At 28.0% G+C, this 14,270-nt stretch overlaps 1 protein-coding gene across 1 annotated transcript; it reads right to left on the bottom strand.

The window, feature by feature from the left end:
• On the bottom strand, positions 1 to 13,118 carry LOC136982384 (zinc carboxypeptidase-like). Its single transcript, XM_067278875.1, has 9 exons — positions 13,011 to 13,118; positions 12,787 to 12,826; positions 11,111 to 11,889; positions 9,944 to 10,045; positions 5,999 to 6,171; positions 5,811 to 5,906; positions 5,632 to 5,727; positions 5,298 to 5,505; positions 1 to 949 (listed from the first exon to the last, which is right to left on the bottom strand). The coding sequence occupies exons 3-8, from the start codon at positions 11,754 to 11,756 to the stop codon at positions 5,341 to 5,343; spliced, it is 1,278 nt and encodes a 425-aa protein (XP_067134976.1). The 5' UTR covers positions 11,757 to 11,889; positions 12,787 to 12,826; positions 13,011 to 13,118; the 3' UTR covers positions 1 to 949; positions 5,298 to 5,340.
• Positions 13,119 to 14,270: the final 1,152 nt, after the last annotated feature.

Here is a 14,270-nt window from a genome sequence, read left to right as displayed (position 1 = left end):
AGAGTTATAAAAAAAAAACACCGTTATATCTTACTAGAAAGAGTGCAATCTTATAAGTGCAATTTGGACGTAATTCCATCGTTTCTACTCATGGTACCTATAGTTCATGAGGTTTTAAAGGGGGGTTGAGTTTTGCTGGGTGTCTGAAGAGGGATGGGGAGTTACGAAAACTTAGATAAACTGGGACAAAGAAAGGAGTAAAACTTCAAGAAAACTGTGGACGTAATTTATGGACAGTCAATGACTAGGCCTATTGTGAATATTAGAATAATTAAAGTTGATCTGTGTAAATCAACGAAACAATTTGAATTATTCCAGAGATTTATAAGTAAAAATAAAAGTTAAAACTAAGAAATTTTCTTTATAAATCGTTAAATCATTGAGATAAATATTTTTCATTTATTTCAAATTCATCAATTTTCGAATGATTCATTTGAATTGTTCTAATCTTCAGATTCAAAATGATTTGAATTGAAATAAAATTTACTTTGAAAATTATTGAATGCAATCTTATCTAATGCTCTGAACTTTTCTAAAAATCAGACTATTCATCATTACAAAATGGTTCTGAAAAGAACCGTTTTGTTACTAGATACAAAAATCTAGCAAATCCATTCCCTATTATAAAGAAATTCACTGATGAAGATATCTTTTAAGTAATCTTCTCTTACTTTTACTCTTTCTTAACTTAGATCTTCTTACTTTCTTCTCTTAATTTGGATCGATTTCTTTTCTTGCTTCTGCCAGCCTTTCTTTTTGATCTCCCCTTCCTTCTCAATCTGCTGCGTTTTTGAATTTTCCAGCATCCTTCATGTTGATCCATTCCACTGATGTGATTCTGATCAGAGGCAGACATGATCTTCAAATTAATATCCAGTTCTGCTCCAGATCTTCATCAGTTTTGGAGGACTTTCCTCCATTCTGAATGACCGAGATCTTTTTTCCTTATCTTGTAGCTAGAAGAGATGTTCATAACATAGAACAAAGCAGCAGCCAAAAGAATTTGATATTCTTGAATAATGCTTAAAAAGTTATTGCTATCTTTTTTTCAAATATTTTAAATTCAAATTTAAACATAATTAATTAGACAAAATTTTTAATTTAATTCAAAGAATAGTTTTCATATTTGAAAAGATTCTGTGTTTTTTAATTATAATTTGATAAAGGCAGATGCCAACTTTAAAAGACACATTCCCTTTATCAAGTCACTAAATCAAGGATTTATTGTAGCCATAAATCTTTTATCAAGAATGTTAAGTTTATAAAATGATTGATTTGACTAACCGCTAATACAAACTTTTATATAATCTTGTATATCAAACACACCTTATTACTGAGAGACTTTGTTTATTACAATGAACAAACATTTCCAACCCACTCAAGGGGTCATCCTCAGGGTGTTTCAAACATTATGTTAAATTCAAAAATATACAAAATAGAAACCATCTAATTAGAATTAAACAAGATAAATATAGTGAAATAAATTACAATAAAATACATAAATAAAATAAATACAAATATAAAAACATACGATTCTATATCGACTGCATGCTCTGCATTAAATTATGAGTTCTTTTTTAACTGTATACTTCCAAACTGAAAGCAAAATTGTGACATCTTTATAGTTCAAACATTTTCCAGCCAGGCTAGATTTATATATTTTGCACTTTTCTAATGTAAATACAAGAGACTGTGAATGTATTAGTGCAATGATTCTGACTTCTGCCCATTCGACTATTGACCCATCCGTTTGTGCCACCTTCGATAACATTGTTGAATATTGTCTTTTATTTATGTCATACTTATGCTCCTTGATTTTTTTGTTTAGGTTCCTGGTTGTGACACCTACGTATTCCTTGTTGATACCTAGTTGATCATTCTTGTATGGCATCGTATATACGCCTGCTTGCTTTTCCTCTCCGATCTTATCCTTGTCGTTTCTGAGTAAATTATATATCGTGCGAGCCCTTTTGTATATTAGTGTAGTGTTTTTGTGATTTGCAATCTCCTTCATAATACCTGATAGACCTCTGTTGTACGTGAACTTTGTGATACTGTTGTTCGTACCTCTCTTCTTCCTCTTCTCTTTAGGGTCCGTGTAAGAATTAATTAATTTTTCAATTACTTTTGTTCCAAAGCCCAGCATTTTAGCAATGTCTCTAATCCTACTTAGCTCTTCCAATCTGTCACGTATGTTGGAGCAATACAGGTATGCCCTTCTAATCAGTGCCCTAAACGCTGAGAGTTTATATGCATGTGGATCATTGGAGGGCCCATGGAATGTATAAGGAGTCGTGTGTGGGCTTGATATATACTTTTGTGTTTAGAGAACCGTTCTTGAATGAAATGCCGATGTCGAAAAAATGTATTTGTGTGTGACTAATCTGCTCCAATTTAAACTTTAAACCATCACTGTTAGAATTTATATCATTTAAAAATGATGTATTCTTGTATCTTTCTTCCATAAAATAAACACATCACCCACATACCTTTTGTATAGGATTATGTAGGATAAAATCCGTAATCTTGATCTGTTCTGTCCTGAGTAAAACTAACTCGCAGAGTAAGTCAAACATTGGGCTGCCCATCGGAACGCCTTTCAATTGTTTAAAAACTCTACCTTCGAAGCTGAAAGAATGATTGAAAACATATGAGGTTTGCTACTGTAGCATCTCTACATCTCTGGGATATGCCGACACACTCAAGTTCAAACTGCGTAAGGTGTCAACTAGCGCATTGTAACATGAATCTAATTTTATTGATGGATACATACTTTCAAAGTCCATGACTGATCCAACTTCCTCGTCCATTAAGGATAAAGCCTGGAATTCACTTAAATTACGTGGGTTTTTCGTAGTAAAATGATAATCTCCAATTTGTTCTGACAAATATTTATGCAGACATTTCTGCAGCTTATACGTTGGCCCTTTACATTTCTCAACTACTGGTCTAATTTCTTTGGTGATTTTATGCATTTTTGCAAATTACTAAAACTTGGGCCCGTGAATATGCGATCCTTTTAGGGAAGGGAAGAGTGAGGTAATGGGCAATTTTTCTAACCCCTTGACTTTTCTGTCTATTGTATCAACCATATTCTGATCAACCCTTTCATATTCAGTTTTTTCTATATAGTTCTCTAAGGCTTCATTATAACGTTATTTTTTCATTATTACCAAATATTTACTTTTATCCGCCCTAGTTAAATGATATAAATTCGAACAATGATGGTTTGGAATAGATTAGTCACACACAAATACAGTCAAATCTGTTTTTATGCGGGGATAGGGACCGCATAAAAAAAGTCTCGCGTAGAAAATAACTCAAAACTGTACGAAATAACTAGGAATTGCTTTTTTAACTCCTTGGGCCTTTTTCTGCAACACCTAATGGGGAAAAAAATCCTCTAAGAATTTTAATTTTTATATTAATTAATTATTTCCACTTAAATACGAATCTAACATTAAAAAGTTAAAAATAATCGTTAAATGATGATTTTATTTGATAAATATAGCTGCAGGAAGTGTTATTTCATTTAACAAGGCGTGAAATTTTACACCTGCAGTCTAAAGCTGGAGGGAAGCTAACTTACCGCATCTGTTCAAATATAACATAATATTTATGGTTTTTATGCTATTAAAATAAGAGGGGACCGAAATAAATGTATGAGAAAAAAATTTTTCTGAATAAAAAATGAAAAAACCTGCTGATGTCATAGAAAACAACCAATAGAGTTTTTAAAAATTTTACAGGAGTCAATTATGTTCCAATTTGATTGAAATTTTCATATACAAAAAAAAAATCGCACAAATAAAAATCGCACAGAAAAAGACCGCACAAAAACAGGTTTGACTGTACATTTTTTCGACATTGGCATTTCATTCAAAAACGGTTCTCTAAACACAAAAGTATATATCAAGCCCACACACGACTCCTTATACATTCCATGGGCCCTCCAATGATCCACATGCATATAAACTCTCAGCGTTTAGGGCACTGATTAGAAGGGCATACCTGTATTGCTCCAACATACGTGACAGAATGGAAGAGCTAAGTAGGATTAGAGACATTGCTAAAATGCTGGGCTTTGGAACAAAAGTAATTGAAAAATTAATTAATTCTTACACGGACCCTAAAGAGAAGAGGAAGAAGAGAGGTACGAACAACAGTATCACAAAGTTCACGTACAACAGAGGTCTATCAGGTATTATGAAGGAGATTGCAAATCACAAAAACACTACACTAATATACAAAAGGGCTCGCACGATATATAATTTACTCAGAAACGACAAGGATAAGATCGGAGAGGAAGAGCAAGCAGGCGTATATACGATGCCATACAAGAATGATCAACTAGGTATCAACAAGGAATACGTAGGTGTCACAACCAGGAACCTAAACAAAAAAATCAAGGAGCATAAGTATGACATAAATAAAAGACAATATTCAACAATGTTATCGAAGGTGGCACAAACGGATGGGTCAATAGTCGAATGGGCAGAAGTCAGAATCATTGCACTAATACATTCACAGTCTCTTGTATTTACATTAGAAAAGTGCAAAATATATAAATCTAGCCTGGCTGGAAAATGTTTGAACTATAAAGATGTCACAATTTTGCTTTCAGTTTGGAAGTATACAGTTAAAAAAGAACTCATAATTTAATGCAGAGCATGCAGTCGATATAGAATCGTATGTTTTTATATTTGTATTTATTTTATTTATGTATTTTATTGTAATTTATTTCACTATATTTATCTTGTTTAATTCTAATTAGATGGTTTCTATTTTGTATATTTTTGAATTTAACATAATGTTTGAAACACCCTGAGGATGACCCCTTGAGTGGGTTGGAAACGTTTGTTCTTTGTAATAAACAAAGTCTCTAAGTAATAAGGTGTTTGATATACAATATTAAAAAAATCTGAGCATAGATTGAAGTTTTATATAATCACACAAAATCATGTCACTTCATCACTTATTTATTTGTCTTAGAACAGACAAGTAAAACTAGAAAAAAAAATTTATTGACATCTATTCTCTCTAATAGTTTCTAATATAGAAATATTTTTGAAATACTAAACTTACATTTTTATCAAGAAACATTTTCATTGTGATAAAGTTTGAAAATAATTTTTGTTGAATACAGTTATACATTAAAAATATTTTAAAGATATGTGCTAGGCTATATCATTAAACTTTACAAATAATTTTATAGTATGACATACAATAATTAATAAAAATAAAAATTCTTACTAGGAAATAGTAAGAATTTTTATTTTTATTCTTATTCTTCTTACTAAAAATTCTTACAATTATAAAATAGCATATGAATCATAATAATCAGCTGACATGTAGAGTTGAGCTTAATGATTTTAAACTGATAACCCTTCGCTGTGGATAAGGTCTCATCCATTCTGGAAGTCTTCTATTACAGCTCGCAAAAATTGTTATAACAATTACAATTCCCAACATAATAAAGCATAAAGTTAATGAAGGACCTTCATTCTTTAAAAATAAATATAAATCATAATTAAATTTGATTAAACAATAAATAAATATATATTATATCTTAAATATAAAAATATTAAGAAATTCTTATTTATAAATATAATTATTGTATAGTTTATTTACTTCAGTATTTAAAGAATTCTTCACTTGTCTTTCTTTCCACTCAATGAGATATTGAAATAGTTGTTCATAAAGTGGATGAACACTTGCCAAACTTTCCTATAAATTATTAATGTATATTTTATGCTTTAGAATTATTTAATAATAATATATAATATTATATAAGTTAATATCAAACATACTTCCAAAATATCACTTGGTGGATTAAATAGGTCAAAGCATTGCATTCCAGGTTTGTCTCCTTCACCCCATAATTCAATTGCATAAGAAAATGGAATCTATTTTTCATTTAAAAATATATATATATATATATATTTTTTTCTTCAAAATATTAAATAAATTTATGTAAACATATATATATAATCAATACCTTTCTAATACCAGCCATATAATCAAATACTGTACCATCTGCAGGATAATTTACAATTTGAGCTGCTTGGCCATATGCAAATTGAGGAGTCATTACTTCTGACATACGTTTTGCTAAGTCCATCATATTTCTTAAATTTTCAGGCTTGCGATTTATTTTCTTTGATACTGAATCTAAAATATATTATAAAAGTACATGTATCACAAATATTCATAACTTATAACAAGACATACTAAATACAAATTTCTAAATATTTCAGTAACAAAATTAACAAGCGAAAATTATTGCGAAAGCATCACAATGCCACGCTGCAATTTTTAAACATATTTTTAATTTATTTAATTTAAAATATATCTTATGATCCTAATCTCAAATTAGTAGTGTCTTTTCCCTGTAAATCATACTTTTCCTGATAACAACAGTGTCATGCCAGTCATCTACATAACTCTGTTCTGAGAAAAATTTTTTATATATTTATATATTAAAATCATTTTATATCTATACATTTAAAAATTACATTGCTATTTTGTATTAAATTTAATAATTAGAATTAAATTAATTGATTTACAATATTCTAAAACAAAAGATCAATCCAGAGCAGCACTCACAACTTCTGATTACCATGCAGCAGCATTACCAATTACATTACCCAGACCCTGGGCTGGTTTTGCACTGTTTTTCCAGCATTCTACAGATATTTGGCCACCCCTATCATTGCCGATTGTGAGCAAATTCATAACTTAACCCAACCCATGAGAGCCTACTGGTATGTTTCATGACAGTTTCATATACTTGACAGGGATTAAACAATCCATAAAAATATTTGATATATATTTATTTTAATTTTATTCAAATCAAGCTGCCCTGTAAGTAATGAGTGTCTTTGCTCAAAGTTATATTTTAACATCTCCATAAAATAAAATTTGCAAATTAAAATGAAACTAATTTAAAGAAACTTTTCCTATTTAGTATATAAATACAATACAATATATACATATGTGTATATAAAATTAATTTAAATATCAATATTTAAATTAATATTATTCATGCACATCTCTTTCTTTATTTAAATTTCCTTTTGGTTCCATCAATAATTAAAACAATAAAGTAGGTAATCTTTAAGATTAACAATATGGGAATAAAAGACCATTCACAATTAAAATTAAGCATAAACATAAAACCTTGTAACTATGTTATTTAATACAACCATTCACGAGTTATGTAAGTATAACCTTAAACTTAATCATAAGACATTAACATAAATAAAGCTTAGAGTTTGCAAACTTTAGAAGTTTTCAAACTCCAAGTTTCTGTGCTTTTTACATGTTTTAAAACAAGAAACAATCGTAGTGGTTATGGAATTCCCACTGATGGATTTTTCTCTGGTTTATCAAATGAATAATCCCCATCACCTGTTGCACTTTTAAGTATTCTGATGCAAAACACTTAACATGTATGCTTTGGCATTATTTATATCCATAAACCATACAGCTATATTATATCATCAGTCATTATGCAACCATCAATCTATTTCATCGCCAATCACAATATTAAAATATCAATAATATTAAATTATATTTGAAATTCATTTTTTAAAGTGCACTATCAGCTGCCCTAGGAATTTTGCCACCTGCACTGCACACCAACCAGAACAGGCTCTGCTCAGACCAGTCTGATCTTCACTTCCAGATCAATTGATTTAGAACTGGTCACTCATCACACTGACTGCAAACAAATATGTGCCCATGGTCCTTCATGACACTCAGCTGACTAAGCTTTTATCACAGTAAATTATATATGCCATGCCATGGCATATATAATTTATAATATCAGGCTGAGTTTACTGTGTGAAAACACTTTATACAAATAAACAAAACTAACCAAAATAACAAAAGGAGTAACTTTTAACTATAATAAATGAACAAAAAATACTTGAAATTGATCATGCTGTGATAGAGCAAACCAGACCTCTTGAGATGCAATATGAATCTATAATACACTAAATGTTTGAAAAATTCAAATGTTGGTTCTCTATTGGCTGAGAGCACAAAAGTTCAGAAAGTGTTCAATTAGAAAGGAAATTCCATTTCAATGTAATTTTGTTTATTTAATATATGAACTACTTTCCATTCACTTCCAACTTTACAATATATTTATTCTTTATTACAAAGTATTAACTCAAAGTCCTTAGAAATTCATATCCAACCAAAATACTTTTTTTCACTATTATTATTACTGTTATAAAGTTTGCAATCTACAAATAAAACAAATTGAATTTATGAAGTCATGGAATTTTCAGTCCAATATAGAATAGCACAAAGTATTTTTATCAAAATATCAATACCACCTAAATAAATATCTCTGAAAATGTTCCCGATTATCATATATGTAAAAAGACATTACAAATGATGGGCTCTTTCATTCAAGATACATTACTAATGTAACTCATCCACATCTGTAATGTTAAAGTGCAAATCTTGACCCTTAATATCTCCATGACCAATGAACCAATTTGAATAAAATTTAAATATTTAGTGTCCCAGATGAGTACTATGGACATCTTAAATTTTCAATAAATTCATTGGATTGTTTTGGACTTATGTAATCAGCATTTTGTCACCTAGATTTAAGAAAGAGAATAGTGACACCAAGCTGCCAAACAGTCTAGAAAGAGTCTGCATATGTTTAATAGCTTGTTTGATAGCTCACCACCTCCTATTTTCTCCTTTAGACGGTTTTATTTAAAAATATTGAGTATTTATAAATATCTCATTTTTTAAAATTTGGCATATTATTAGTTAATCAGTTATCGCATCACATGATGTACTGCAGGCTTTCACATGAATGTAAGTTGAATATAAAATTACCATGGAAACTATTCTATTATGAAGTTATCGATGACTAAAAAATACTTGAAAACCCATTTAAAAAACTGGTAGAACCAGCTTGAAAAGTAAAGCTCAGAGAAAACATCTAAATAAAGGAAACTTTTGAAAGTTATAGTATAAGAATACTGAAACCAAATTTGACAGTAGGACTCAACATGTATACAAAGTGTATATTACTCAGACTAAAGTTATAAGAAGTTTTGGATGAAGCATAATAATAATCAGGATAACCACGATAATAAATTTTGACAGTAAAGTTTCTTCACTAGTATTATTCAAAGATGCTCTAATGTTCAGCCAAATTATTGTAAGTGAAAGAATTTTAAGGCACAAAGTAAAGTTCAAAGCCTTTTTCTGTGATGATGCTTGTTTTCCAGATTTATTATCATGGTGACATTACTTCATCCAAAACTTCTTGTAGTTGTAGTCTGTGTATTGTGCACTTTATATACATGTTAAGACCTACTGTCGAATCTGGTTCCAGTATTCTTATGCCATAACATTCAAAAGTTTTCTTTATTTAGATGTTTTCTCTGAGCTTTATTTTTCAAGCTGGTTCTATCAGATTTTTTTATGGGATGATTTTATACTAAATCTCTATTTATAATATTTTTAACATAAATCACACACACCTATATGACTTTATGATTTTATATATATATAACTATATAATTTTTATGACTATACTTTTATATATAAAATCATAAAGTCATAAAAATAGAAAAATAAATGAGTAATGAATACTGATTATATTAACTTTTGATTTTATAATTCAATGCAAATCTATTCATAAAAATTATATAGTTACATATATAAATTCATAAAGCCATATAGGTGTGTGTGATTTATATTAAAAATATTATAAATAGGGATTTAGAATAAAATCGTTGTTTATAATATTACAATAAAAATTTAAACAATAAGACAATTATCAGATCTTGGATATTTGTTTTACAATGATACTTTGATAATTTAAAGTAAATCAATCACTTGATGAAATTCCATTTGTTTTTCTTATTTAGAATATTTTTTTAATATTCATACAATAAATTCTTACCTGCAAAAGGTAAATAAATTTCTCTTATTCCTGAATGAAATGATATAAAAGCATCGAATTTATGTTTTCGAGTCAATTCAATTAATATCTGGCATTCTGGTTCTGTAAAAATAAATTATTTCAAACAGAAAATATATTTTATTTTATTAATATTTATATAAAATTATTGATAAATTGTAATAATTGTGATAAAACTTCATAATCTATGAATAACCCTTAACCTCTTAAAAATTTGAGAAAAGGGAATTGAGCTTAAAAATTCCAAAACCGAATATGTCTGAATTACTGTTAGAAATTATTTTTTATCAAATCAAATTTAAAATTCTATGCACAATTTAATAAAATTCTATTACATATTTTACAGATAATATTAAATATTATCTGTAAAATATAAATCAAACTTATACTTAAATATTAGATCATTGCTTCCTAAATAAAACATTGGAAATACACATATTTCTGGATGCAATCAGGCTATGAAAGTATGTTTGGAAAATCTGTTACTTATCAGTAATCTTTCAAATACCACTTTTCCTACTAATTAAATTTTTATTATTTGTCAAAGTATATTCATATCTTTTGAACAGATCTCAAAAGTTATCATTTACAATGTTCTACATTTTGATCAATGACTGTAATAAAGTAATGTATATTAAATGTTGTCCATAAAACTTCTTAGTTTACTGTGAAATCTTACATAATTTAATTATATTAAAAGCAAGTCTGTTTATTTACAAACTTTTTAATATCTTTATTGATATTTATTGTATTTTTGTTCTGCTTCAGTAGTAAATCACTCAATCATCCGCACACAACTTTGTGCAGCAGCAAAACTAAACTTTTTTTGCTGCTGTACAAGTTTGTGTAGATGATCCAGTGATTGTATTTTTTATATGCAAGTTTAGATTTATTATTAGATGATACATTATGTTAGTTCTATTTTTTTTACTGTAGTTTTGATTTGTTTTTTTTGTCATGACTGTAATCCCCTGGCTGTTGGGACAGCTTTTTTCCTATTTGACTTGTCACCAGCTAATGTTGGTATCTGACTGTAAAGTACTGATTTTTTTTTATAGGTTAATTTCTTTGTTCTGTTGTCTGAAATAGATTTTTCCATTCTGGATATTGATTCTCTAAATAAATAACAGAATTTACAAAATAGCCTACCTGAAAATGCTTGAGAACCTCTTAATTCTTCTGTTCCTTTCTGAGCTGAACTACCTTCTCCTCCATAATTCCAATCAAAATTACGATTTATATCAACACCAGTACTGGTTCCTCTCCAACAATAGTTTTGTGTTTTTTCCACATAATGTCTTCCATCTGGATTCATTAAAGCAACTATAAAAAGATCTACTTTGGAAAAAATATGACGACTAAAATTTTCTTCTGGACTATTTCTTGGTGATGATAAACCTTGTGTTAAGTTAGTAAGAAAATAAAAAAGACTTTCAATAGGAAAGAACTCTCGAGCATGTTCTCCATACGATAATAAAACTTTAACTTTTGGCAACATATAGAATGGTTTATTCATGAAAGTTGTTCTACTGTCAGAAAAATTTGCTATGTGTAAAAGGAGTTGAGAAAAACCTTCTCTTGATTTAAAGGAATCATCTAAATGAATATATTGAGGATTTCTCTCTACAATTTCATTCAAGTGAGTATATATTTGACTCATATTATGATAATGATTGTAATCAGGAAGATATTTTTCTTTTCTTGGAGATATTCCATTATCAGCTACATGTGGAACAAACAAAGCATAAAATACTAAACTTAAATATATACTGCTGAAATACAATTCAGGTTTCATTATCTAGATTCAGACCAATTCTTGTTGATTACAGTGAATAAAACTGAAACTTTAAAATTATTCATTGGAGATCTTGTTTCTTTTCATTGAACAAAAGTTTCAATTTTAAAATATATAGTTGTATTCAATTAATCTATAAAAAGAAAAAAAATTTAATAAATTTATAATTGTATTTTATTTACATTTTATATACTTTTTATTTAAGTTATTATGGGCATTTAATATTTTAATATTTCATTGAAATTTTGTATTCATTAATGTCATTTGCATTTTTTAAACTTTCTAAAATACATATTCTTATAAACTAAATTAAATTAAAAATCCTCTAAATTTAATTACATTTCAATAATAAATATTGAAATATTTTATAAATTAATATATCAATAATTATTTTTATAATCCTTTTTGTTATATTGGGAAATATTTTTAACCAGTTATCAGATAATGATTTTCTCATTCAGGTACTCACAACTAGTGGGCACAATGTGGTCTAGCCATTTTCAATATTTGTTTTAAGATGTCATTGTATGTTTTATTCTATTTTTACAATTATTATTATTTTGTATATTTTCTCAACCTGCAGGATTCAGTGGCATGAAAAAATACTGTAAGACCTAACATATAAACTCATAAGTAAATACTGTTTCCATACTTAAAATAGTCACTAATGCAGTGAACCAGTTGTTAAATTACTTGAATACCACCACTGTAAACTTTGTTGGCAATATAATTCACATTATATATGCATTTTTTGTACTTTTCTGTAAAAAAAAATTAATTTTAAACATTGAATTTTAAAATACTGTTTCTTTTTTTTTTTTGTTTATTTTTGCATGTCATTCAGTATAACAGAAAGCACATTTCACAGGGGCAGATCACACCAGGGATTGCTCCCGGACCTACAGTTTTCATTCCTACAGGACAACCTACAGTCTTAACAAGAAGCCAACAATACACAGCAGAGAGAAAACAGCACCTGTTTTTGGTATAACAACTGTTATCCTAAATCTTTAATTAGTATTAGAATTACCTTTATTTCACCTGATAACATCTCACTTCATTGGATACAGCTGAAAAGAAAAAAATAATTATTTTTTTACCTCCACAACTAATAAAAATAAACCCGAGTTTATGTTTTTTACTAACCATAAATAAATATTAATTTATAATAATTATTATTTATGTTTTAAAAATTGAATTAAATATATTTGAAATTATATACTAAATAAATATTAAAACACCGAACGTATTTACTTAAGAATTTCTATTTTTTCCTCATAATCGATACAGTAAAAGTGTATATTGTCAAAGCAGTAAACCGAAATACGAGCCATACGCTCGGTTTCCAAAACAAAATTATAATTCATCTAAGAACCGCTAGGGGCGCAAATGTCGTGTTTACTACAATTTACAATTTATTTATGAACTTTGGAATTTAACAGATTTTTATCGATAAATGTTATCACTTATCAGTTATTTAAAAAATTATACGTCGAAATTCTTTCTTTCTAAATGAAAAATATTTTATAGACAAAATTCTGTTTTTATGGAAGTTTCTATTCCCCACTAATATAATTTCTCACAGCTCATTTATGAGGATTAAGAAAAATAAATAAATAAAAATATTAGATTTTATATATATTAGAAAATACGCTATTTAAATTAAATCTATTGAACAATTTTTAAACCGTAATAACATAAATTAATAAGGGCATTGCAGTGTTTTTACCATTATTTAATTATTTTACGGTATTATTAATAATACTATGAAATAATAAATTTACCTAAAATTTATTAGTATTTTTAATTGCGAACATTTATCAAACCTTTTGAAGGTTTTATAAGCAGTATCCGATTAATCTATTCACACACTTTAATTTCACATGAATACAGGAGCTTCAGTAATTGTTTTAAATAAAATTATTTAGTTCACAGAATACATGTACAGTGTACATGATTCGTCTCTATATTACTATATTATTCATTTGAATTTAATTTTAATTAAATTTTATAATAAATATAAATATTCATTATCATGTCTCGTCATTATGGGTACCTGTGGAGGCTAAGATGGAAACTTGCATCTGAGATTTGCTTTGTTCTTTCTCTTTTTTGCTTTTTCCGAATAATAATTTTATACAGCAATTGTATTTCTGTAAGAATAAATGACGTCGATGTTTATAGAAACTATTATAACAATTATTATTAGTTGCTCCGAACATATGGAAATGATCTTTGACTTCTCAACCACATATTCTCAAGCATAATGTCTATTATTATGTCATTCGTTTTCTTTCCACGATACCACAGGAGTTGAAAATCCATTTTTCGTTTCGTTTTTTCTTTACCTAACTTCTGAAAAAAGAATCTGCAGTGGTGCACAAAAATTTCATCACCCATATATTTCCATAGCTTTAATGGAGAAAAAGATTAGTAACATTGAAAGTTCAGAATATTGATGAAAGATGAGGGTAATGCAGTAATGTAAAAAATTATTTATTTAGGAATGTCTAT

Source organism: Centruroides vittatus, unplaced genomic scaffold (assembly GCF_030686945.1).
Source record: "Centruroides vittatus isolate TY-2023 unplaced genomic scaffold, ASM3068694v2 contig_824, whole genome shotgun sequence".
Classification (NCBI taxonomy): domain Eukaryota; kingdom Metazoa; phylum Arthropoda; class Arachnida; order Scorpiones; family Buthidae; genus Centruroides; species Centruroides vittatus.
Note: the sequence above shows the minus strand (reverse complement) of the source record. Positions and strands in the feature narration are given on the sequence as shown.

Excerpts from the sequence above, each read along its gene's own strand:
- LOC136982384 (XM_067278875.1), bottom strand. The coding sequence starts at position 11,756 with ATGAAACCTGAATTGTATTTCAGCAGTATATATTTAAGTTTAGTATTT. Across the intron at positions 5,728-5,810 it reads CACCAAGTGATATTTTGGAA|GAAAGTTTGGCAAGTGTTCA; the intron begins GTATGTTTGATA and ends AATAATTTATAG. Across the intron at positions 5,506-5,631 it reads AGAATTCTTTAAATACTGAA|AATGAAGGTCCTTCATTAAC; the intron begins GTAAATAAACTA and ends TTATTTTTAAAG.